This window comes from Prionailurus bengalensis, chromosome B1 (assembly GCF_016509475.1).
Source record: "Prionailurus bengalensis isolate Pbe53 chromosome B1, Fcat_Pben_1.1_paternal_pri, whole genome shotgun sequence".
Lineage (NCBI taxonomy): Eukaryota > Metazoa > Chordata > Mammalia > Carnivora > Felidae > Prionailurus > Prionailurus bengalensis.
Window position 1 is genome coordinate 150,384,368 of NC_057344.1, and position 27,408 is coordinate 150,411,775.

Below are 27,408 nucleotides of genomic sequence, written 5' to 3' on the forward strand. Positions count from 1 at the left end.
TAACATCTCCATGTCAAAGACATCTTTAAAAATTAAAATTTGGTGCTTTCTAGTGTTGGTTGGGAGCCTAACGCTTTATAAGATAATGACCACTAGTGAACACTGTTGTCACTCAAAAACTACATATATTTTAATTAAATTGTGTTTTCCAGGAAAAATAATTCAGGAGATTGGACTGTCAACTTTGGAACTATAGTAAATAAACCATATATGACACTGAAAGTCCAAAACATTATTTTTCATGAAAATTACAGCAGGGCTGTGGTTTTTAATGATATTGTCCTTGTACAGCTTGCTGAAGAAGTCTCTTTTTTTTTAAATTTTTTTTTAATGCTTATTTATTTCTGAGACAGAGAGAGACAGAGCATGAGTGGGGGAGGGGTAGAGAGAGAGGGTGACACAGAATCCGAAGCAGGCTCCAGGTTCAGAGCTGTCAGCATGGAGCCCGACGTGGGGCTTGAACTGACAAACTGTGAGATCGTGACCTGGGCCAACGTTGGCTGCTCAACCAACTGAGCCACCCAGGAGCCCCTGAAGAAGTCTCTTTTACAAAGTAGGTTCGCAGGATTTGTCTTCCTGAAGCCAAAATGAAGCTTCCGGAAAATGCCAGTGTTGTAGTTACCGGACGGGAACACTTTATGAATGGTAAGTTTTTCTGTAAAAGGGTAATAGCTTCATGGGAATAATTATTTAAGCAGTCAATCAGTTAGCCAATCAACCACTCTCTCATGCAATTAATCAGTCACTAAATATATCAAACAAACAAACAAGTGTTGGGACCAAAAACTTGGCATTGTCTTCAATTCCTAAAATGCCTCTGGGAATAAGAAGTGGAAAAATTGGAATTATGTGTGAGGTAGCCAGTTACAATAAACAACAGAAAGGGAGAAATCTACCCTCGGACTGGCCTGGTTCTTGCTGACCAAAAAAAAAAAAAAGAATATTCTATAGATATTCTTTGTCTCTACAACCAAGGTTAAGATCCCCATGATACACAGAATTTGTTGCCTTTAGGTCCTCTTCCAGCGATACTTCAAGAAGCCTTTGGGAAGGTTATCGACAACAAAGTTTGCAATCATCCACATTCATTATCTGGTCTGGTTACCAACAAAATGCTATGTGCTGTGTTTAAGTCAGGAAAAGCTGATGCCTGTCAGGTATGTCTAGACATATTATCAAATCATTTTGTCCCAAAGTACTAATTGAATTGAAGTGTTTATCAGTACAAATTTCTTTTGTGTGTATTAATGATTTCCATAGATTAGCTTATTTTGATCCACATAACAGATATTTATTAATCCCACTTATATATCAGACACCAGCCTACATGCTGGGGATGTATTGCTGAACAAAATCTCTGCCTTCATGGCAGTCTAGGAATCCATACAAAGGATAATACTTACATGGTGATAAAATAAATTTGGCCCTATTTTCTGGGCCATCTGCACAATGCGCTGCTATCTCTTCCTTACCCAGAAATGTGGCCGGAGGTTTAGCATGTATACACGTCACCCATTTCTCAGGCTTCATTCATGATGAAGCAGCCAAGTCACTTTGTCTTCATAGTCAAGGCTGAACTCATTATAAAGTTCAATTCTGGTCAATCCAACATATGGCAGCTGTAGGCAGTATATTGTGATTTGTAGTTACCCTTGGTTTTGAATAAACCTAAGTTCCACAGTTCTAAGCTCAAAAGAAAGTGGACTCTTTTCAGTACCCAGGGACTTCTGATAAGTCCAGAGAAGCAGTAAAAGGAAATTCTTTGACAGGACAAGAAACATGTCTTCCTATCTTCTTCTAGAATGATTCTGGTGGACTGCTAGCTTACCCTGACTCTAGAAAAGTCTGGCACCTTGTTGGAATAGTAAGCTGGGGTGATGGATGCGCTAAAAAGAATAAGCCAGGTGTTTATACTCCAGTCACTGCTTATCATGATTGGATTACATCCAAGACTGGGCTCTGAAAGAAAAGTAACTTTGGAATGGACCATAAAGACAGCTAGCCGCAGGGTATTCTTATCCGTTGCTTCAAATCTTTTTCACTTTTGATTGTTGATATAAATCACTTTCTTACATTCAAATACCTAAAGTTCTTTAATATTTTATAATATCTAAAATGCTATCCATTCATATATTTATGTATTTAATGAATATAGGGGAAAAAAAGAAATGAGGGCCAAAATATTTTATTAATAGCCTAGTTCAGATTTATCTTACCATTATATTTAGAATTTGCCTTAAATAATTTTTCAGAATTTTTTAAAATGTTTATTTATTTTTGAGAGAGAGCGCCCATGCATGAGCGGGGGAGGGGCAGAGAGAGAGGGTGACAGATGATCTGAAGAGGGTTTTGTGCTGACAGCAGAGTCCAATATGGGGCTTCAACTCATGAACCATGAGATCATGTCCTGAGCTGAAGTCAGCCATTTAACCTACTGAGCCACCCAGGCACACCTATTTATCAGAATTTTGAAAAATACATATTTTGTTATATATGATGGATCTACCAAATAAATTGTTTTTAATTCTGTAAATTATGGAATATGTTAAACTGGAATATGTCAGATAAATAACACATTCATTTCTTATTTATGTATGAAATCGTTTGCATACCTTGCATAATCATATAATCTTGGAGTGGAGAAGGGATGTGTGAGCTAGAAAAAGTTTCTCAATTTATAGATAAGAAAACTGAAGACTAGAGAGGAAAGTTTGCTTGCTTAAAGTCACTCTTCAGCCTCTCCTATAAGTTGTGACCCTCATGTGGTAGAATTTAGATGCAAAATTAGTTGGAAGTTTTAAATGATTTTTAGGTTGCAATTACTTATATAACATTCTCCTCATGTCCTCTTTTTGTCATGTGTTTGTCTTCACTCGTAGCAAAAATAATGTGAGGTCCTCAAGGGCAAGTGACTGTGTGGCATTTATTATAATAAGTCTCTTTATAGTGTATGTGCAAATAAATGTATGGGGGCTGATTTTGTAGTCTCTGCAAATAATTTACTTTTTGTAATTTCCTAAAATAGGTAAAAGCAGCTAAAGTTTTCAAAAGCAGCCAAAACAATCTAGAAAAAAATATTCCTTCCTTCAATTGTTTGTGATGTTACTCTCTCATTCTTTCTTTATTATAAAGTAGGACTCAAATGACATGATGTCAAACCAAACCATAGCCAGGTGTGACAAGCTGGTGTTTTTCTCTCCCCACTCTCTTCTCAGGCAGGTGACACATATTAACTCTACCCCTTCCCTGCTTCGCCCCTCCCCTCTGGCAACCACCAGTTTGTTCTCTGTATTTGTGAGTCTGTTTTGATTTGTTTGTTTTGTTTTTTAGGTTCCACATATAAGTGAAATCATATGGTACTTGTCCTTCTCTGTCTGATTTATGAAATATCTCTGTACTTGGATTCCAGGAAAAAAAAAAGAGTACTTTTTTGCAGTCTTTCTATGTCATCAGCTATTCTTTCTCAGTTTGTACTGCCAGAACTTCTACTAGCTTTTCCCCAGCTCTGAACATTGGTGTGCCCCAGGACTCAATCCTCAGATCTCTCCTCTTCTCCACTTACACGCATACCCTACATCATCATATCCAGTCCAGTATTTTCAATACTAACTGCTTGCTGACAATTTCTAAATGTATTAACTTTAGTTCTGACTTCCCCTTGGATCTTCAGTTGCATGCCTAAAATTTCTACTTGAAGGTCTAATAGACAACTTATATTAGCATTTCAAAACAGAATTCTTCATATTTCCTGAGTCTTCTACATCTAAAAAAGGGAAAAGGTCCTGGAGTCATCCTGGGTAGGAATATATTTGAAATGCTATCCTTTGTAATTTTCCTTATTGGGTTTCATGTAGAACTTACAATTGGATTAGGAAAGGTCTATCCTTATCTTTGGAAATGCCTGGATACGTGGTTTTGACTCTTGGCTAAAATAAGGCCAAAGGATTTGTGTGAGATTTACATGAGGTTTAAAATCAGAAACTGTCCTTGCAGACTCTGAGCCAGTTTGTTTCCCAATCCAAGATCCTCTGGATCTTGATGTTAACAGAGTTTGGTGGTTCGATCTGGAGACAAAATATATATGTATGTGTGAATAAGGACAGTGGGAGTTTACATCTGTATATCTTTTGGTCTCCCAATGCTTGCCTGTATTCTCTCAATGTACTGTATCCTTTGCTTTTTTTTATGTAAGTATTCCCTATGGAATGTAAGTCTTATGCAAGCTTTATGTAAGTGTTCCCTGTGGAATCTTATGCTTCCTTTCAACTATGTAAACTTGTGAAATCTTTTTGAAGTTTAATATTTAAAAGTGCAGCAGTGGTGTGCTGAAACTAGCTTGTACCAATGTATGAGTTTAATGTTAAAATTTCAGGAATTATGTTAGCCAGTTGTGAAACACACTGCAGTTGAAAATTAAGAGTACTAAATACCCAAAACTCATCATGTCCTAATTATGTTACTACATTTTACTAGTACTTTGGGTCTTGAGGTTATTTACATCTATGGTATCTGTATGTTAAAAATAAATATAATAGAGTGCTATTGTTCATCCCTTCCCAAATTCATGTTCAGTGATATAATGCGCATAGTTCTAAATTGTCCATGTTGTCAGTATTTACACCATAGAAATTGACCAATGTCACAAATTAGTTCCAAACCCCTAACCCTGACACCTGCTTTAAATACTTACCAGTACATCACTGAATGTACCTATTCTTCATTTATGCTTTAAAAAAACCCACCAGATAATGCAACTGGAGCACAATTTCTATATCTTGGCATTACAAACTGGGTTTTTGGTCATTGTGCCAGATGTTTTATTGAGTGCCTTAAGTGCTCATCACTGAGGTGAATGAGGCTTGATACTGGTTTTCATTTTTCATAATTTTAATGCAAAAGGAAGTTCTAGAAGAAGCTATCTTTGAAACATGTCATAATGATTTGTCAAGGACATTTCAGATTTGCAGTTTGTAGTGATTAAAGGATTCCAGAAAAGACAATTATTTATTATTACTATATGTTGTATCCTCTACAATTATTACATTTAATTATGGAAATAAAATAATACTATCTTATTTTCTTATGTTGTTTCTTCAAAAAATTTAATTATCTTCACTTAAAATTTGTCACAGTTGACATGGCTGAGCAAAAAAATTTTATTTACACTAAATATAGGAGTACGTATTATGTGAGAATCCAATTAAATAACCATCTCTGGTTTTAAAAGCCTATGTTTATACTCTTTAAGTCACATTTATCTCTGAAAAAGTGATTCAGCAAGGGAGGAATTACTAGCCAGGGTAATGGGAGATTGTCCTCACATTTTCCTTCTGGCTCACTGATAAAAGAAAATTAGGAGGAATCAAACAAAGCCACAATCAGAGGAAGGACAAAGTTTTAGTAATAGGGAGAATTAGTCTAGGAGCATCTCTTTCTCCTCCTTAATTAACATCCTACTCCACCCTAACCTCAACACCCTCAGAGAATAAAACCTAAACTCTGTATTATGACTTGTGAATCCATAAAAGCCTTGACTCACTCTTCCTATTCTTCATTCAAGACACAGTTCAGGTGTTACTTTACCTGGAAGCTTTTCCTGACATCCCCCGGCTGGTGCTCCAGATTGCCCCAGGTGTACATCTGGTCCTTATGCTTTCCACAAGATGCAAAACTTTTATTTATGCATCTGAATATCCTACTAGACCATAAGCTTCTCAAGGGCTCTTTTTCATCTCTGTGTTCCTGGACCTGTGGCTGGTTCAATGGAGGTAATCATTGTGTCCAAAGGAATGATGCCGAAATGCACTGTTGGGATCTGGCTGTTACATATATTTCTGTTTTATCACCCATTGGGCCCTTGCATTTAACCTGTTCTCCAATCTCCTGTTACTGGAGATTTCTGAAATGTGCTATCCCAGGCCTTTCCAAATGATGTACTCCTTGTCTAGAATGTCTTTCCCTGATTTTTTTTTTTTTCTGGTAAACCCCTTCCATCCTTTAAAAATTATCTGACACCTTTGGGAGATTTTTATCCTTTGTGCTCTCATGGATTTTGTGCTTATTGTCATCAAGCCATCATCTCACCCTGGAAAGTCCTACAAAGCCAACAGATACGATTTATTTTTAATCAGTATTAACTTGACCTGACTCCCTGGGAGCTTGTCTTTCATTGCCAATTTCACTTTTTTCCTCTACTCAGATCATATTAAGGACAAAGTTTTATTTCATTTCAATAAGCATATTTGAAAAAAAATAATATTTCATAAATTAATACATCAATTTAAGTACACATATTAGCATCCACTTAAATGTGAAGTATTATTTACTCTTCCTTTGAAGTATTAATGATATATTGAATTATCATTCTGTATTTTCTTTTTTTTAAGTTTATTTATTTAGTTTGGGAGAGAAAGAGAGAGCACATGCATGCAAGTGGCAGAGAGAAGGGAGGAAGAGAGAATCCCAAACGGGCTCCACACTGTCTGCATGGAGACATGCTTGAACCCACAAACTGCGAGATAATGACCTTAGCTGAAATCAAGTGTCGGACATTTAACCAATGAGCCACTCAGGTGCGACTCTGCATTTCATATTTTCACTCAGTACTTTTTCTTGAAGTCTTTCTATATTGATCTACAATTGTACCAGTCATAGTTCAGAGCAGGAAAGGCTTGTTAAACAGAAAGGAGTTTGAAGCAGAAAACCATGTTGTCAAAAATTGTCATAACAGCTGGGGATGAAGGCTCTAGGCTAAGCCTCAAGGGTAATTCATAGAATAATGGAAAACTGATGCCAGGGGAAGGGATAGAAACTGGCATTTCTGACTTTAATAGTTAAGATCCAAAGAACAGAAAGCATCGGCAACACTTTGTTTTGTTAATAGTACCCTTCACTGTGCAAAAGCATTTTATTTTGGTGTGGTCTCACTTTAATGTTGCTTTTGTGTCCCTTGCCTCAGGAGACATATCTAGAAAAATATTTCTATGGCTTATTTCAAAGAAATTACTGCTACATTTTCTTCTAGGAGTTTTATGGTTTCCTGTTGTATATTTAGGTCTATAATCTATTTTGAATTTATTTTGTGTATGGTGTAAGAAAGTGGTCTAGTTTCAATCTTTTGCATGTAGCTTTCAAGTTTTCCCAGCACCACTTGTTGAAGAGAAAACCACTTGTTTTCCCCATTGTATATTCTTGCCTCTTTTGTTGTAGATTAATTGATCATATAATCATGGGTTTATTTCTGGGCTCTTTATTCTGTCCTATTGATCTATGTGTCTTCTTCTGTATCAGTACCACACTGTCTTGATTGCCACAGCTTTGTAGCATATCTTGAAATATGGGATTGTGGTAACTCCAGCCCCATTCTTTTTTCTCAAGACTGCTTTGACTATTCAGGGTCTTCTGCACAGCAAAAGAAACCATCAACAGAACTGAAAGGCAACTTCTTCAATGGGAGAAGATATTTGCAAATGATATATCTGACAAGGGTTTAATATACAAAATATTTAAAGGGCTTATACAAGTCAACACAAAAATAAAATGATCCAATTTAAAAATGGGCAGAGGAACTGAACAGACATTTTTCCAAAGAAGACATACAGATGGTCAACAGACATACTAATCATTAGGGAAATGTAAATAAAAACCATAATGAGATATTACCTTACAACTGTCAGAATGGCTAGAATGAAAAACGTAAATAACAAATGTTGATGAGAATGTGGAAAGAAATGAACACTCATGCACTGCTGGTGGGAATGCAAATTGGTGCAGCCATTGTGGAATATCGCATGAAAGTTCCTCAAAAAATTAAAAATAGAATTACCATATGACCCAGTAATTCTACTACTGGGCATTTACCCAAAGAATACAAAAACAATAATTCAAAAAGATACATAAACCCTTGTATTTATTGCAGCATTATTTATAATAGACAAGATATGGAAGCAACCCAGTGTCTACCCATAGATGAATGGATAAAGAAGATGTGATAGAAAAGATACATTGGAATATTACTCAACCACAAAAAAGAATGTGCCATTTAAATGTTGCCATTTAAAACAACATGGATGGAGCTAGAGGGTATTATGCTAAGCAAAATACATCAGAGAAAGACATATACTATATACTTTCACTCATATGTAAAATGTAAGAAACAAAACAAATGAACAAAAAAGAGACCAACAAAAAAAGACTTCTAAAAAAAAGTTTATTTATTTAATTTAGGGAGGAAGGGAAGAGAGAGAGGGAGAGAGAGAATCCCAAGCAGTCTCTGCACTGATATCTTGATCCCACAGACTGTGAGATATGATCTGTGCTGAAATCAAGAGTCCAAAGCTTAACCAGCTGAACCACCTGGGTGTCCCCCCAAAAGATTCTTAAATACAGAGAACAACCTAGTGGCTGCCAGAGGGGAAATGGTGGGGTGAGGGGTGAATCAGATAAATGAGATCAATAGCACACTTATTTTTTTTTAAGTTTAATTATTTATTTTGAGAGAGAGAGAGAGAGCGCACATGAGAATGTGCAGAAGGGTTAGAGAGTGGAAGAGAGAGAATCCTAAGCAGGTTCCATAATGTCAGCACAGAGCCTGATGTGGGGCTCAATCTTAGGAATCATGAGATCATGACTTGAGCCAAAATCAAGAGTTGAATGCTTAACCAACTGAGCCACTCAGATGCCCCAAGAGCACACTTATCTTGATGAGCACTGAGTAATGGATAGAATTGTTGAGTCACTATTTTTGTACACCTGAAACTAATATAACACTGTATGTTAATTATACTTCAAAAGAAAAACAGGATAGAGGTTACTTTTGGGGGAGGGTGGGAGGCTAAGGCTGTGATATGGTACTGGGGAGCAGTTGAGGTGGCAGACAAAGTTCCTTTTTTTCAAAAAAATTTATTTTGAGAGAGAGAGAGAGAGTGAGAGTGAATGGGGAAGAGGGGCAGAGGGAGAGAGAGAGAGAGAGAATCCCAAGCAGGCTCCACACTTGGTGCAGAGCCCGACTTGGGGCTCATGACCTGAGCCAAAATCGAGATTTGGTGCTTAACCAACTGAGCCACCCAGGTGCCCCCAAAATTCCATTTCTTAACCGTGACAGTGGATACGTGGATATTTTCCTTACACCAACTAACTCATTAAACTTATTAAGTAATACCGAAAGAAAGAAAGAAAGAAAGAAAGAAAGAAAGAAAGAAAGAAAAAAGGAAAAGAAAGGAAGAGAGAGAACAACAGGGAGGGAGGCAGGGAAAAGAAAAAAGAAAAGAAAAGAAAAGAAAAGAAAAGAAAAGAAAAGAAAAAAAAGAAAAAAGAAAGCACCAGCACTGATGATATTATCACTGCAGCCTCCTGATACTCACAAGCTGCTCTGGTCTTTTGTCTCTAAAATTATTTCTTGGCCCCCAGAAAGCTGAAGAACAGACAGTGAAATGCTGCTACAGAACACATCATATATCCATGAGTTTTTACCAGCATAAATCCACAAGTGACCTCATTTCTGCCTTAGAAGGCATCTGACATGCTTCTCCCTTTCAAGTTTCATGTGAGTGGATCTAGCTGGCAAAACCCAAATTGTAGCCAGAATCCTAAATGCAAAGGAGTCTGGGAGATGTCATGTTTAGCTTTCCAATCTCTGCAGCAGAAAAAGGGATCTTAGAATGAGGATGAGCACATCAACCCACTATATTTTACTATAACCTCTTTCCTTTTAACACCTAATAACATTCCAGAATATTGATACACCATTGTGTGTCAGAGAGACAGACAGACAGTGGGGAGGAGCAGAGGGAGAGGGAGAGGGAGAGGGGGATGGAGAGGGGGATGGAGAGAGGGAGAGGGGGATGGAGAGAGGGAGAGGGGGAGAGAGAGAGAGAGAGAGAGAGAGAGAGAGAGAGAATCTTAAGCAAGCTCCATGCTCAGCACGGAGCCCGACTTGGAGCTCAATCCCATGGCCCTGGGATCATGACCTGAGCTGAAATCAAGAAGCAGAGGCTTAACTGACTGAGCCACCAAGGTGTCTCGATATGTCATAGTTTATTTAACCGTTTTTCTTCCAATTAATAATTAGTTTCCTTTTTTTTTTGCTATTGCAAACTTTTTAATAAATATTTTCATATAATCCTGTTTGATTACCTATGCCAGGATAGAAATCTAGGTGGATACCTAAAAGTGAAACTGCCTGGTTATAGGGGATAAAGGTATAAAATTAAACAGGTTCTCCCTCTAAGGTTGCTGCTTTGATTCTCCTACCGTCAACATATGGGGGCCCATTTCCCCACATGTTTACCAAATCTTAAAATAAAATGTTTGATCTGGGTAGTGCTGTATTATTGTGCTGATGTATATTTACATAATTATTAATGGATGATATTAAGCATTTTTTATATTGTCCATACACATTTCTTCTGTGAATATTCTTTTAAAACCCTATCTACACTTAATGCTGAGTTTTTAAAATATTTTATTAGCTTTTAGGACATCTACATATATTTTGGTTGTTAATCAGTATTTTAAACATATATTTACTGAACATCTACTGGATACCAAGCACTCTGATGATCATTATTAAAAATAGAAATACAAGATATAGTCTTTGCCTTTAAGTTCAAGCAGGTTACACTTTCACTGGGGTCATAGGACCATGCACAGGACATATTTAAGTAGAAATCAATACAACATAGATGATTAAATCTAAAATGAGCACTAGTGACAGTAAATATTAGAAGCCAGAAAAAAAGAGATCAAAGAGAATAATACTTTACAGGAAAAGCTTCATGAAGGAAGTGGCAATTAGGTTGGACCATGACGCATGAATAAACATTGAATGGGTAGAAATGACAATCCTGAGAGTATTAAACAGCATGAATAAATGCATGGATGTAGGAAAACACTTGCCATTCAAGGAATGGAACTGTCAGAAATGGCTAAAGTCAAGTCAAGTTTTGGGCAAAGTCATTATTAAGGTAATACAATGTCCTGGATATTGTGCCAAGCACTTGGTCTTAGCTGATATAACAAACTTACAGGTATGATATTGTTAGACAGCATTTTTACCTATAAGAAAGCTGAAGCTCGAAAAGATTTATACCAATAGCTAGTTACCAGTAGACCTGGCATTGGGATAGAGGTCATGTCCTTTGTTTCACCAAACTACATTGGAACAACATAAATAAAAAGAAATGATGTTCTAGAGAGCCTTGAATATTAACCAGAGAAATTCATATTTTATCTTGAAAGCAGTTGAAAGTTTTGAAGATTTTAAATAGACAAGTGTCATGAATATGTGTTTTAGGAAGATGATTCATGTTAATATCATCATTCAGGTCTCTGTTCAAAAGCCTCCTCTTCAGAGATGCCTTTCCTGACCACCCTAAATCTAGCTGCTACCCTTCACCCTCCCAACACACACAGCACTCTCTATCCAATTGCCCTGCTTCATTTTCTTTATAACATATATAAATATATTAAATTATGCATTTACTATTTTGAGTGTTTATCTGTTTTTCTCATTAAAGTGTAAGCTCCATGAAGACAGGGACTTTATCATATTCCTTGTTGTATTTCCAACGAAACGATATGTAACGATATGTAACATAGGAACGATATGTAAACCTCAGGAAGTTTTCAACAAGTATTTATTAAATGAATGAATGAAGTGAATAGATGGTGAAATATATGAAAGATAGTGCCAATAGTCTATATATTTATATCCAAAATATCTTAATGACCTCCTGATTTTTTTGTTTTCATAAGAAGTTGATGTCACCCAAAAGCCTAATCCATATTCATTTAGTAAAACAACTCTTGACTAGATTAATTAGTTCTATAAACAATTACCAAAATAGGACTGATATTTCTTACACCAAAACCTATCTCCACCTGCAAATCCATTTCTACAAAAGTATGTACACAGTTCCAGAGAGAATTTTTACATTTAGCATGTTTCAAATAGCAATGTTGTAGTAGAATTTTCATATAAAAAAAAACACAACAAAATAATGTATATTTGTCATTTGTCAGAGACTGCTCTGGTGGATACAGCTGGTTTCACTGAGGAGGAGTTTTCCATGAAAGGAATGGATGGGGTTTGAGTCAGAACACTGATTCATCAAACTGTGGTAGTATTTCCTGGGTGGATCTCTCAGCGACCAATCCAAGTTATGTCTATTCTTTTTCTAAGTATCCAACTCAAAGATAATTTTCACGTCTTCCTTTAAACCACAGATCCATAGCTGTCATCAACACTTGCTAAACGAGTTTCCTTTTAATTGCTTTCTGCTATTGCACCCAACCCTTAAAACCCCAAGTATCATTGTGGTTAGCACAGTTACTGAGAACCACCGACCAGGACAAAGGAAGTGCAGAAGTTTCCTTTATCTTCATTAACGCCAACAGCCATTATATCAGCACATTATGTACAGGTAGGTAGAGATTTGCTTGGCCAGAATTCTGACATAATTAGAATTAACTGTTTCGCCAATGACTCCCACCCAAGGGTTGCAGTAAAATAACTCACTTTAGAGGGAGTTTGTAATATTTTTCTACAGCATTTTGGATTTTCTGCATGGAGACACGCCTGTCGCATATGTGCATTTGTGTCTGGAATCTGTAGTTTCATGTCATGTTTTGGAGAATGCTTCAGAAGGGTGACAGGTAGCTTAACATCCTATGAATGAAAAATGACGGTGTGACTGTTGTAAAGAGGAGGAAGCAGAGAGAAAAATTTCTCTTATAAACCAAATATTAAATTGTTATTAATGATGATTATGACTCCTCTGATTTGTTTAATATCTTGTGTTTTCTAAACTGCTTTCATAAATATTGCCTTGATTCTCACAGTACCATTTGTTTATAGGTACACTCTGTAGAATTGCATATAAACCATGTATTTTTATCTGTAAAATGTTCATGAACTAGAATAGAATCATTATGCATAGACATGTGCTATTTATTTTCAAAGTATATAACTAGATAGTTATTAAGTGAACAGTGATCATCAATGCCATTTTGAAAATACACTTTTAGCTTACAAGACGTTTTCATCAAAATATATGCAAATAGCAAAATGAAGTGGAACTAATTATAAAATATTTAATGTTCGGATAAGTGTAAAATATAAATGCAGGCCTCACACAAATATTTCTCTTAAAATTTGCATCTTGAGTCAAATTTTTAGCCCTTTAAGTACACATACACACACACAATTTACATTATCAGTATTCATGTAAAAATTTGATTAGAAAGAGCATACTCACAGAGACAGAATATACTAAGAACATTTTTTGAACTAAAGTAAATAATTTACTTTTGTGCAATTTCTTTATTAAAAAAATCATATTATTCATAACCCTGATGTTTTCTTTTAGCCACATCTCTGATTTATCAGTATAGGAAAGGGTGATCATACACATTTAATAAGTGGAAAGTAAACAGCATAATTATTAAAAAACATAACTTTTATGCTGGATAGATGTGGATTTTTTTTTTTTTTTGGTTTTCGTTAGGTTTGGTTTTGTGTTTATAGTGTCCCTTCTTCTTTTTGTACACCTTAACACTTTTGTGAAGTCTTCACCTGAAAGATTTCAAAGGATTATTAATGCATTGTTTACAAGCACTCCTAGTTACTTAGAAAAGTTTCAAACTTTAATTTAGTGGTTAGTTTCAGGCTGAGGCATTAATCTGCCCAGAAGAACTTAAAGGGATTTGGAAACATGGTTGTTTCTGCAGGTGCTTTTGAGGAGATCTTAGTCAATTTTGTGGTTGCATTTGGGTGCCTAAATAATGAATAGCCAAGAGGAAGAAAAGAAACACTAGACATGGAAATAAAAACTTCAATGCCATATTATATCAATTTCAATTGTTTTCTTAGGGTTAGTTCTCTAGGACAGAACGGAAAAGGTCTCAGAAGAAAGTGATGTTTTAGATCCTTGCCAAGGTAGCATTGAGAATTCATGGCCAAGAGTTTGTTATTTTTGTATTTTTTAATGGCAAGATATAATTGATATTCTGTATCCTCTTATGTATCCTCTATTCAGTAATTCCCCTTATGTGATTTTTCAGAAGAATTTATAGTATGCAGTACCAGAAATATTGGCTGAATAGCTGAGTGGTTTTTCTGTGTGGGAAGTATTTCATTTTTAAGCAGATATTTAATCTGCATCATGGTTTGTAAGATCTTTAGGTTATCAGTTAAAGGTAGCTACAACTGGGAGAAGCATCTGAGCTGGTGACAAGCAATAATCAAAATGGAAAAAGGGGATAGGCAACATAAATATGAAATTCTACAGCATTTTCAATGAAGGGCAACTGGAAATTAGGAAGTTTCAGTCCTCCACTTTCAAGCCATAGCGTCTGGATGAATTCTAACATAGCTTATTTGATCACATTTTAATAGATTTATTTATGTTCTTATAAAAATACCAGTTCTAAAACAGATTGCAAAGATAAAAGAAAAAAAATTGCCCAAATATATATGAAGTCGTGTCCGGAGGTAAAGATCTAAAAATAAAACTAGACAAAACAAGAAATGTACCAGTATATCCCCAGTTAAGACACTCCTAAGAAAAGTAATTCGTGAGACTTTATGGGAGACAGAAAAGTAAGGAAAGGGTGTGGAGCAAAGATTAGAGAATCAAGCAGTGAGCAAAGTAGTCTTGGTGGAGCCAAATGCCTAGGAGATGAGGTAAGTACTTACCCATCTCTGAAAGGTGGACAAGATTTTGAATTGGACAGTTAAGAAACATATGCTGACAATTTAAAGTCTTTCGAGTGATTTCAAACAATGAGGCTGTGAAATTAAGGAAAGCCACAAAACATGGAGATAAATTAGTTGTAGTCAGAATGGAAACAAATGTTTGCCTTGGAAAGAGAAGTGTCGATTCTGTACTATGTTTTATATAACAAGCACTTTAATTTACTAATTCAGTTTCACAGCTTTGTTTGTTCCCTGTTTTCAGATGAATCCTAAATTAACCCCAACTATGGTTCCTCAGTTAACTACCGGTGTGACATCTCCATTTGTGTACTAGAAATTTAAATGTCTCTTAAATTCCAGATACATATCTCTTAGGCTTCATCTGACTCTCTTTTACTTATTCTTTACAAACATAGCTAACTAATTACCAAATTCTGACAAAGATTCTACTGTAAATGTTCTCAAATTCATCACTTTGTTTCTTTTCTTACTAATACAATCCAGAATGCTATCATTCCATTCCCATTGATTATATTAGCCTCTTTGCTCATTGGTCCTCCCCTTTCATTTTTCTCCCTCCTTTAAACTACAGTTATCCAGACTGAAGATTCATCTTCCTAAGCACTGCATGTCCTCATGTTAGTCATTTCCACCAGATAAAATCAAAATCTCTTCTGATTAGCACTGAAAGCCTTCCATAATTTGTAACCCTCTGATCTATTTATCCTTCAGAGTCTCATTGTCCTTGATATCCCTTGGCTTCATTTATATACTATTTCAACAAATATTATCAATAATGTGCTAGACACCACAATATGGCCTGGGTATAAAACAATAACATCATGAATAACAAATAATGACATGGGCCAGATGATAACAAGACCTCGACCAGAGGTGAAAAGACTGCCATGTAAAAATAAAAAATACTCTCAGTGTAGATCCATATTAGGGTGAGCCATGGAAGGCCTCAAGAAAGAGGAGATGACAGAGTTGAGGATAAAGTTTGAGTGGGGGCTCACTGGGTAGGCTTGGGGCAGACATTTTAGGCAGAAGGACCAGAGCGTGCAAGGCCATGGAGGTGTGGAAGAGTCTGGTTGTCTGTGGAACTCTGAGTAGTTTGAAATGGCTGAAACATAGATTAGAAACAGGTTGGGAATGAGATGAGATGGTGGAGGGCTTGTCTTAAGTCAGGGCACAAATTATATGTGGAAACACGAGGAAAAAGAAGGATGTGGGGTACAGATGAAGAGAAGTTCACAAATGTGATGATGGAGTTGTAAATATTCTCTTCTGATGCTTTTCATTTTCTTAGTGGACTAGGAAGTAAGGTTACCAGCTAAGCTTGAGAATGGGGCAAATGGTGCTGGAGGTTTGAGGTAAAAAGGAGAAGTATGAAGTCATTTTTAAAGAGAGTGGAGAAAACTCCGTAGAGGATGTATTTAAAACAACAACAACAACAACAACAAACTTGTTCTCCTGGAAGTATCAACCCAATTTATTTTTATCTGAGACCTAATACATCATACATACTCCTCTCCAGTGCTGCTTCTAATCCGAAAACTCTAACAATATGTCCAGCTATATTAAAGTTTTCCAGTTTTGCCATGAAGATAGCATACAGTTTAGTAAGAATCTGTATCACTAACAGTGTTAAACTGAAGATTCTCAGACTCTTTTGGGAATTTGAGTTAATTAGATCTGGGGTAGGATACCATAATCTGCATATGTAACAACCACTCTCAGGTGATTTTGATAAAGGCCATCCTCCAACCATACTTGGAGGAGCCCCAATATTTAAGACAAAATCTCAAAACCTTTGTGTGGCAACAAAGTCCTTGTTGTTGCCTCCTTATCAGGATTTTCCAGAGAAACAGAAACAAGAGGCTATCTCTGTTTCTATTTCCTCCTCCTCCTCTGTCTCTTTCTCTCCTTTTCTCTATCAATAGATGATAGATAATAGATCTATACAAATATATAGATACATAAACATAAGATATATCTATGTATCTAAGGTAGCTTCACACAGTTGTAAAGTTAGCAAGGCTGGAAACTCAGGCAGGGTTTCTATGTCATACTTCCAAGGCAGACTGTTTTTTTCTTCTGATGAAAATCTCAGTTTTAGCTCTTATGGCCTTCACCTGATTGAATGAGGCCCACCCACTTGCAGAGGGTAATCTCCTTACAGTCAACTGATTAGAAATGTTTATTACAGCCACAGGATACTTTCATGGCAACATGTAGACTCATGTTTGACCAAACAATCTGGCACCATAGCCTAGCTAAAATTGACATTTAAAATTAGACATTATACTGTCCAGCTTTATCTTTGGTCAATCCATGACAGTTTGCAGCAAGAAAATTGAATTCCTGGCTAGTAAGCTAGCAAGAAAGATGGACACTGCTCTCACCCAATATAGCACTTCATATTTGCATGTGTTCTCTGGATATAACAAGGACATAATAAAATAGAATTGTGATCATAATTCAAAAATTATGATAAGCTTTGGCATAAAGAACTTATAAGACATTTCTATTTTCCTCTCTTCTTCCTCCCCAACCTGGCAAGGTCTTCACTAGTTGATACCAACTCTGTCACTACCCCATTGGTCATGGGAGACAACTAGATGCTAAGTATAGATAACTTGACATTATCGTATTCCTGAAAAATAATTTCATAGCACAGATCCAAAGAGGTTTAATTGTAAATTTCTTTCCTTCTTTCTCTTCCTCCCCTTCCTCGTTTTTCTTTTTCTTTCTTTCTTTCTTTCTTTCTTTCTTTCTTTCTTTCTTTCTCTTCTCTTTCTTTCTTTCTTTCTCTTTCTTTCTTTCTTTCTTTCTTTCTTTCTTTCTTTCTTTCTTTTTCTTTCTTACTTTTTCCCTTCCCTTTCCTTACCTTCCCTTTCCTGTCCTTTCTTCATATATCTTTTGCTACCCCTATGCCTAAATTGAGCTAATAAGGGTGAGCAAGAGTAAAGATTTGGAGTGTCTGTGACTTTTTTTTTTGATATACCTTTTTATATTCATATCCTTTACTTGCAGACCAGTCACAGCTTCCCGTCCATCTTTGCCACTATGGATGATTGCACTGATTGTGTTCGGAGTGTTGGCAATCCTGGGAATAACCATTGGTCTCCTGGTTCATTTTCTGGCAGTAGGTTGGTAAAGAACACATTTTTATTTATTTCAGTTTGTTGTAAACTTTATTTCCATTTCTACCAAAGACAAAGAGATAATTGCAAATAATAAATTATCTGTCTTCCTTTATTTTTTAAAAGTTTATTTTATTTATTTTGAGAGAGAGAGCATAAGCAGGGGAAGAGGAGAGAGAGAGAGGGAAAGACAGAATCCCAAGCAGGCTCTGTGCTGTCAGCACAGAGCCCCAAGCGGGGCTCTATCTCACAAGCCATGAGATCATGACCGAGCCAAATTCAAGAGTCAGACACTTAACCAACTGAGCCACACAGGCACCCCTCTATCTTCCTTTAAAATGGCCATCAGTGACCCAAGATCCCAGAAAGAAGCATTTGCCAAGCTCCCTATTGCAGACATCTTTTGTATATACACAAGTAAAAGAATATATATGATACAGAGACATGAATACACAGATAGACAGTTGATAGGCAGAAAAAGTAATCTACCAAGTTGGTATTAATATGTGTTACCTGAGAACAAACTGAGGGTTGATGGGGGGTGGGAGGGAGGAGAGGGTGGGTGATGGGTATTGAGGAGGGCACCTTTTGGGATGAGCACTGGGTGTTGTATGGAAACCAATTTGTCAATAAATTTCATAAAAAAAATAAAAAAAATAAAAAAAAATAAAAAAATAAAAAAGAGTTATATATAAAAAAAATATGTGTTACCTTATAATTAAAATACTAAGAAAAGAAAGACAAGAAAATCAGCATATGCTTACACTGCTCATTTTTCTCCCAACTTCCCAGTAGTTTGTTAGCAATATTATTCTTTTTATATTCTCAACCTTTATAATATTTCATTTGCAATCATAATTATTAGATGTTTTCTAAAGAATACTATGGGAAGTGATTCTAGGGGTGGGACATAGGGAGTTTGCAGCTTATATTTTGATTCATCATCTCAAACATTCTCTTATGCAGTCTGTTATTTTAACTCCATGGAACACTTGTCTTCAGTTTTTAACACAAGAAGCTGGGGTAGCCTTGAGGAAATCTCCTTAATATACAGATTCTCTGAACTATAATATAGTGATCCTGACGTCTCTCCTTTGTTCAACCCAACTCACCTCCAGAAGGTTGCCTTAACCGGGAGATTAGAGCACATATAATAAAAATGGCACATTAGTATGGATTCACATTTATTTTCACTGCTGTCATTCTGCAGGGTCAAAATAGGACCTTTGGAAATATTCCTTGTCTTTTTTCCAGGCCCTGAAGTCTCATTATACTAATAATAGAGTCATTGAGAATTTAAAAAAATACTCAATGAACTCAGCTTGTGAGGAGATGTATCTCTGATATGTATCATTTTTCAGCCTAGTTTATATTTCACATTTGGGGGAATATTTGCTTCATAGTTTTTAGCCTGGAGTTGTGTCTTTCTTTTGTTTCCTTGGAAATGAGCACTTTACCCTTGTCTTTGGGTGTTTTTATAAGTTAGAGGAAGGAGAACATAAAAGAAATGCCTTAACTCTGTCAGATTTAAATAGAAGTGTTCTCATAATTTATGCTTAAAATATTATCGCACTTCAGAACACTGCACAAAACCAAAACCAAAAATGTGTGTGTGTTTGTATGTGTGTGTTACATGTAAGTTGTAAGTTTTATTTATAGAAATAAGTTCTAAGTAATCAAGTCATGAAAAAGTCATAAAACAATTCCTTTCTGTCCCTTATCCATCTCAATTCATATTGGCATTTGAACCACTTATAGAAATGGGAATATTAATCATAAGGTGCAGATGTGCCTTATGGATATCTCATCCCCAAGGGTTGTTTTCATTTTACCAGGTACCAACAGATCTCAGTGACTGATTTCACAGTGACCTCAGCATAGTGAGCCATCTCTGTGGCTGAATGCTGTGTGGAATTAAATTAATACTCAATTCCTTGTTTTAGGGTGTGGTTTCTTAGTCTTAATGTCTTAGACATTAAATGTTTAGTTTATCCACTGGCTCTTGGAAAAGTGCTCCATGCAGTTGTAATAAAAAGTTTGTTATCTTGTCAATTTATTAGTCTACACTGAGGAATATCCATGGCAGCCTAATTATCATAGTAGGTAGAAATATTTAGGAATCTAAATAAAGAACTGAAAGATACACTGTGAACACTGAATTATAAAAAAAGAAAGTTTAATAGTTTAAAGATCTATGTTTTACTACTTATGTTAAAATCTAATAAGCTACCATTGCAAAGTTCAGTCTCTATAGTAAAAGATCCATGATCCCCAGACAAACTAACGATAATTAACAATGTTGGTTCACAAATTATTATTCATAAACAACCCATTCCAGCATTTTGTTTAGATGTTTCTGGCTTCTTTTTTTATCACACTTCTCACTGTAAAATATTTTCACCACTTATAATAGAAAGTCATATTTCATTTTAATTATGGTGCTTTCCTTCTCTGCATTTGTATAGAACCTGCAATTAGATGATTAATGTTTTTAATTATATCCTTATTAGTACCTTGTGTAATGATTTCAACCATATTGAACCTGTCACTTCCATCACATAGTCTTCAAAAGCAATGATCATATTGCACAATAGTATTAATATTTATTCAGTGCTTACTATATGCTAGGTGTTGTTATGTAGCATCTAGAATATTTCTAAGTGCTTAGTATCTATCACATATTAGAGGTAAGATATATCACATGTCTTACCTCTAATAGGTATCTTAGTATCTATGAGAATTTAAGAAGGAAATAAAATGGATTAGGTGTAGTCTTTGTACTCAAATCGAATTTTTGTTGATTCTTGGCTTTTAGTATCCATATATTAGTTAAGTTACTGAATATCTCAACACCACATTTTTCCAGAAAAAAAAGGGATATACTTCATATGTTCTTTTATAAAGTATCTTCTCATGGTACATACTTAATAAATGGTAACTATTTTTACTCATAGTTTAATAATTATATGACAGAAATCTCACTTACAGTATATAGTTCTATCTGTCTCAATCAAGATATTACTCTTTTTGCTGACTTTTGTCTATATCTATATATGCTGCATTATTGGTCCCGTAAACACTTTTCACAATGCCCAGGATATCTAACCGGCTGTGCCAGAAAGATTCACAGGCTTTATCAATGTCTAATATGAGCACAATATTTACTAGTTGATATTACTATGTAATCTGTATCTGCATTTGAAATCCATTTCACCTAAATAATTCTTGGATGATGTTTTTATCTCACAGAAAACACGACTTACTATTATCAAGGTAGCTTTGACGTGCTGGATATCCCATACAACAGAAATTATCAAAGAGAGACATCACCAGAAAATAACTATCTTAGCAAAATTCTTGAGACTAAGGTAAACTGGTATTTTCCTATATTTATTTCATTGTTAGTTCTCTGAAATATAAATATATTATTGGAATATGACGTTTGATTCTGTTCTCTTTAACAGATGGTTGATGCATTTCAAAGTTCTAGCATTTACAGACAATATATCAATTCTCAAGTCATCACACTGGTGTAAGTAACTAATAATAGCAGTTAGAAAAGAGATCAACTCATTCATACATACATATTTCAAGCACCTCTGTGAAATGTCACAGTCATTAGCCAATAAGTTACTAATACAGTATTATCATAAGTTAAATGCCAGACTAATTGTTGAATATAAAACCAAAGCAAAGATGGGGCTATCTAGTTTTATCCACTAGATCTATTGAGAATGTGTTATTCATATAATGCGTTAAATTATAGTTGCCTCATCACTCAAGCTTCTTAAGTTTTTATGTCTAGCAAATAGTAGGTGATCCCTTAGACCAATCTTTGACAGTCTAAAATTTTTATTTAGTAGTTGTGTAAATACAGACCCTGTTTTCTCATGTCTTTCTTTTTCCTTTTTTGGTCTTATGTAAATCTTTTTAATGACTCATGTTCTTCTACTTGCAAATCAGCCAGACACCTTGTGGAACTACCCTAGAGTTCTTACAGGGTAGAAAAGAGCATATCTACATCAGGCTTTGATGTCAAGGAAGTCCTTGTAGTCACCGTAACAAGAAGTAAAATAGCTATCGTATGTGGGTTTAGAGTAGCACGGAATAGCAGAGGGAGGCCTAGAACAGAAGTTAGGCAACTTGATCCCAGTCTTTACCACTTAGTAATCCCAGAGTCATTAAATCACTTTGACTCTATTTACCTCTCTGTGAAATACTGTCATAGCACCTTCGCTGCCTCTCTCATGTAAATGCACTTAGGGTCAAAGAAGGTAATACGTATGGAAAGATATGTAAATAAACACATTTCCAGTGAAGGCAATTACTGCTTTTACCTTCATCAGTGTCACCAGCTATGCCTGCTCCTGGAATTCATGGGACTCCTGGAATTGCAGAACACATCAAGATCTCCACTACAATTAACCCTGAGAGATGATTTTAGTATTGGAAAGAGATGGGAGCTAAAATTGAAGGGCCCAGGTATCTTTCAGAGAAGTCTGCAACCACTGCAATCATTTCCAAAGGAAGCGATGGAGAGGCTACAGGACAGATGTTTTCATTTTGACACCCCTTTCTATGATAATCAAACCTGCATGAGCTGAGTACTTCCTAGCACTGATTATTGATTTACATTCCAAAAGGTTAATCATCTGTCAGGGAGAGCCAAAGCATAAAAATGCCACTTTGGACACTATCCTCAAAGCTGTTTGACAATTCCTACATGTCCACCCGTCACCTTCTTGGGTTGCTTACCCCTATCTGAATTCCAAACAAATCTTCCCTGAATGCCATGGTCAGGTTCATCTTCCTCAAGCACAGTTTTATTCAACAACTTCTCTTTACTTCTATCTCTTGGCTCACATTAAAAGTCCTCCTCCATCTGATCCCAATCTTAGACACTGCTGTCTCTGTGACTTGGCACAGGGAGACAAAACAGTGTAAAGACTCTGGGTTATAGAGTCAGTTGTACTGAATCTGATTTGAGTTTAGTAGCTGTATAATCTTGAGCCTACTAGGTAACCTGTCAGAGCCTCCGTTTTTCCTTGTCTACAAAATGAAGACAATGATACCCATGCTGCAGGCTTGTTGTGAAGTCTAAGTGTGACAATAAATGTGAAAATAAGTACCTAGAACACAGCAGATCCCCAGTAAATGCAAATTAATGATAGCTATCCAGTTATTCTGGAGTGTTACTCTTCTTCTCTACCTGATGAAATTGTCTGCTTGATGTTGAAGTAGTGATAAAAACACTTTAAAGCCCAGTGTGTATGCCACCTCTTTCATGAAAATTTCTCTAATTCTTTAAATAAAAAATAACTTATCCTTCCTCTATTGGCAGATAAGACAAAATAAATATTATCCCTTCTGCCTCGTTTATTGTAGTCATTTGTATACATGTCTAATTTCCTAGAAATCTGGAAATTCTTGGAGGGTAGGAGCCATGTCTTAGTCACGCTTGCATCACTGACTAGCACCCATTCCAGTCACTTGTCTATAGCAGTTGCCCAATAAATGATTGATGAATACATGAATAAGCGAGCCCAGTTCTCACATGATATTTCCACCCTGTGCCGCAGGCCTTTCCTACTTTTCAGATTTGTAGAACTACTTGTCCTCTAAGATGAATGCTGTAGCTGCTTGCATACTGTCACCAGGTAAATGTAGGCAGATGGATGATCCTGTGATTAACCAAAAGTGAAGGTACTGCACAAACCCATAAAAAGACAGAAGATATAAAAATATGAAAGATCAGGGAATGAGGAAGGAAATGCTATTTTCTTAGCAACATAAGAAATATGCTTATCTTGTTGAAACATACTTATCTTGCTTCCAGTCCTCATAACAACAGTCTAACTGCACATATATGGCTGATATTCAAGGCTCCCAGATCAATGAAGGAAAACACCAGAAGAAGAATTGAAAGTGTCTTACATCAGATGCTGAGAAACCATGCAGGCTCTCTGACTACAGATCCTAATTCTCTTAGGCTCAAGGGTAAGCTTATGAATTAAATAGGAGCAGTGTTATTTCATCTTTTTATTTCTAACATATATCACAAGTACCAGGAACAAAGCTGATCCTGAATTTTTTAAATGAATAGGCCATTATTTTATTTCAGAGCAATAATTTGTATTCTTCGTTACTAAAAACATTATAATCAAATCATAATAATATCACACTTTAAAGCACTTCTGGGAGAAAAGCTGCTTCTGATTATAAAGCAAATAGTAAGACTTTGAACAGTCCTTATAAGTAACAGTGTGTCTTGTATATATTTTTCATGATCTCCTATAAACTTCAAAAATATCAAACAATCTGCCATTATAAGACAGGTCAGTTTTTAAGTTATTTTTGTCTACTGACAGGAATCAGTTTCACTTGTGGGTCTTTTTGATCTTCTAAGAAAAGATACTGACTGTTTTCCACCTTAGGTGATAAAGATTATATTCCAATTAAATAAAAATGAAGTCTCTCATTTGGAGCTATGGAGGTGGTATTTCCATATCATACATTTGCATATAGTAAAAGAACAATTCAAATAAACCAATATTCTCTCCTTTCTGCTAACATTTTCTCCTGAGATTCAAAATTATTTCTGACCTCCTCTCTGCTGAACCTAGCTAGCATCTTACTCCATTGGCTCCAAGGTCAATGGCTTATGCTAGGTATTATATTTACCATGAGTTTTTTGTTCTATTTCAGAAATCAGTAAGGTTGATGCTGAAAAGATTATCAACAACCGTAAGTTCAGATACTTCTTAATTAAATGTGTGAGATGATCTAAGACATAACAGTCAAGATTTGTTACTGTTGGCTAGTTACAATTCTAACTAGGTACCTTACATACAACTCATTTAATCCTCACAATAATCCTAAAGATAGATATTATTTATTATCATTCCGTGTTAGAGTTGGGGAAACTGAAGCACAAAGAAGTGAAATAATTTGCCTAAATTCAACCAGCTTGTGAATGGTGTGGTCAGAATTCAAACCAGGGAGTCTGGTTGCAGAGCCCATGGACTTAACTGTGAGTTTATCTGCCTCCAAGAGCTCTCATATTCTCCAGGTGCTGAGGTATCTTGGAGATACTGTGCTGGGTATGGAGGTGATCTAGGGGTTGCTAGTGATTCCTTTGCAGATTACATCCTGTTCTCTTCAGTGCAAGATATTGTCAGATAGAACCATACAAGAATAACTCAGCTCAGTTTCTGCTTTATAATCAAACAAGTGTCTTCCTACTCTCAATGGAACAAAACTGACTCTGACAGGCTGTGGGACACGAGCAAGGATGTCAGCTACGTATGATAGAATCAAAGGAGGTTCCAATGCTCAGAAGGGAGAATGGCCTTGGCAAGCAACTCTCAAAAAGAATGGCCGACACTACTGCGGGGCATCTTTGATCAGTGAAAGACACCTGGTGACTGCAGCTCACTGCTTTCAAAAGTAAGTTCATCATGTTGCTCAAGGATAGGGAGACCAAAGACTGGAACTGGGCCAGTTCACACTTGTTATCTCAGTTAATTATCAATAGCTCTCTTCTCAAGTGTCCTGGTTTGGAAAACAAATTATATGCGAAGCCAATCTAAGATTTTCCTGCGTTACCTGTAAGAATGGGAAGAGTCATTCATTCTTGATACGGCATTTTTTTCTCACATGATTCTTATCTCTCATCACTTTATACTGCAGACATCCTTAACTACTCGTAGTTGCTAAAACACATCATCCTGTTTCATAGCTTCCTCACCTTCTGCACATACCATCCCCTTCTCATTTTTTAGGCAACTCTGACCCAGCTCTATGGTCTCACCCAAAATGCTACTTTCCTTAAGAAATTTCTGAATACTACTTGGCAATGAGAAAGAATGATATATGGCCTTTTGTGGCCACACGGATGGAACTGGAGAGTGTTATGCTAAGTGAAATAAGTCATACAGAGAAAGAGAGATACCATATGTTTTCACTCTTATGTGGATCCTGAGAAACTTAACAGTAGACCATGGGGGAGGGGAAGGGGAAAAAAAGATAGGGAGGGAGCCAAACCGTAAGAGACTCTTAAAAACTGAGAATAAACAAGGGTTGATGGGGGGTGGGAGGGAGGGGAAAATGGGTGATGGGCATTGAGGAGGGCACCTGTTGGGATGAGCACTGGGTGTTGTATGGAAACCAATTTGACAATAATTTTCATATAAAAAAAAGAAATATCTGTTCCCTAGAGCATGCAGATTTAAGTCCACCTGTTTTCTTGTCCCACTAATTATACACAAATCACTTAAGCAATTAGAACTCTCTGTGTTTATGCCCATCCTTCATTATATTTAAGTTTCTGGAAGGTATGGCTATTAATTTTTATTTCTATATCCCCACTGCTTTACACAGTATATGGTATAGGGAGGGACTCAAACAGTTTTTTAATTTATGAAGAAAATCAGATTGTATCACTGCTAATGAGCTATGGCACAAGGGAATATTAATGTCATTAAAAAGTACAGTAGATGAAGGCCATGTTTCTACTATTTTGAAATAAATACAAAATATATAATTTTTGCTCTTTCAGGACAAATAATCCAAAAAACTATACTGTCAGCTTTGGCACCAGAGTAAATCCCCCCTATATGCAACATCATATTCAACAAATTATAGTTCATGAAGACTACATCCCGGGTGAACATCATGATGATATTGCAATTATACAGCTCACCGAAAAAGTCTTATTCAAGAATGATGTACATCGAGTTTGTCTTCCTGAAGCCACACAGGTTTTTCCACCAGGTGAAGGAGTTGTTGTTACAGGATGGGGAGCACTTTCATATAATGGTAAGTCCAGTGAAAATTTAACAGTGTGTCAGTACAAAAGCACAAAAAATGGTGGGCTAGGCACAGAGTCAAAGGCATCATTTACTTCAGGATGCCTACTTCTCCGAGGCAATATCTCAGGAAATGATGCGTATGGACTTATGGCTTTGCAAATTGCCTTGGTGTGGAATGTTCTGTGGAGACCAATTGATTGTAGAAATACCCTAACCTGGAGAAACTAACTGAGAAAGTTCTGGTTCAAAGATATAAGAAGAGAGATAAGGACATAGAAAGGCAGTATTTAAAAGATTTCAAATGATTCTTTGAAGATGTCCTTTTCATTGGTTCAGGTGAGGGAAATGAGTAGGCAAGAGTCAAATACAGGTTTTATGCACAGAGGACAAAGCAAGTTTTCCATCCTGCTCTGTTTTAGAACAGCTCTTTTACTAATTTGTATACTTCCTTTAGGTAAATACCCAGAGGTACTTCAGAAAGCATCTGTGAAGATTATTGACACAAATACCTGTAATGCTCAGGAAGGATATTATGGTATGGTATTGGACACAATGCTATGCGCTGGGTACTTGGAAGGAAATATCGATGCCTGCCAGGTAAGTCTGGACACTAGTCACATTGACCATCAGTTACAAATAACTGCTATTATTTTATGAAAGTCATCAATACAAAGACAATTTCTATGCTTCAGTTAATTTGCATTTTGACAATCCTGTTAAACTCTTCCAGCTAAAGTAATTCTCCACTACATGC

At 36.1% G+C, this 27,408-nt stretch overlaps 1 protein-coding gene across 1 annotated transcript; it reads left to right on the plus strand.

Annotated features, from left to right (window-relative positions):
* The first annotated feature begins 24,884 nt into the window (after positions 1-24,884).
* On the plus strand, positions 24,885-26,909 carry LOC122478842 (transmembrane protease serine 11B-like protein). The gene is made up of 2 exons (XM_043572566.1): positions 24,885-25,290; positions 26,402-26,909. Exons 1-2 carry the CDS (start codon positions 25,136-25,138, stop codon positions 26,880-26,882), a joined length of 636 nt encoding a protein of 211 aa, XP_043428501.1. The 5' UTR covers positions 24,885-25,135; the 3' UTR covers positions 26,883-26,909.
* The last annotated feature ends 499 nt before the right edge of the window (positions 26,910-27,408 follow it).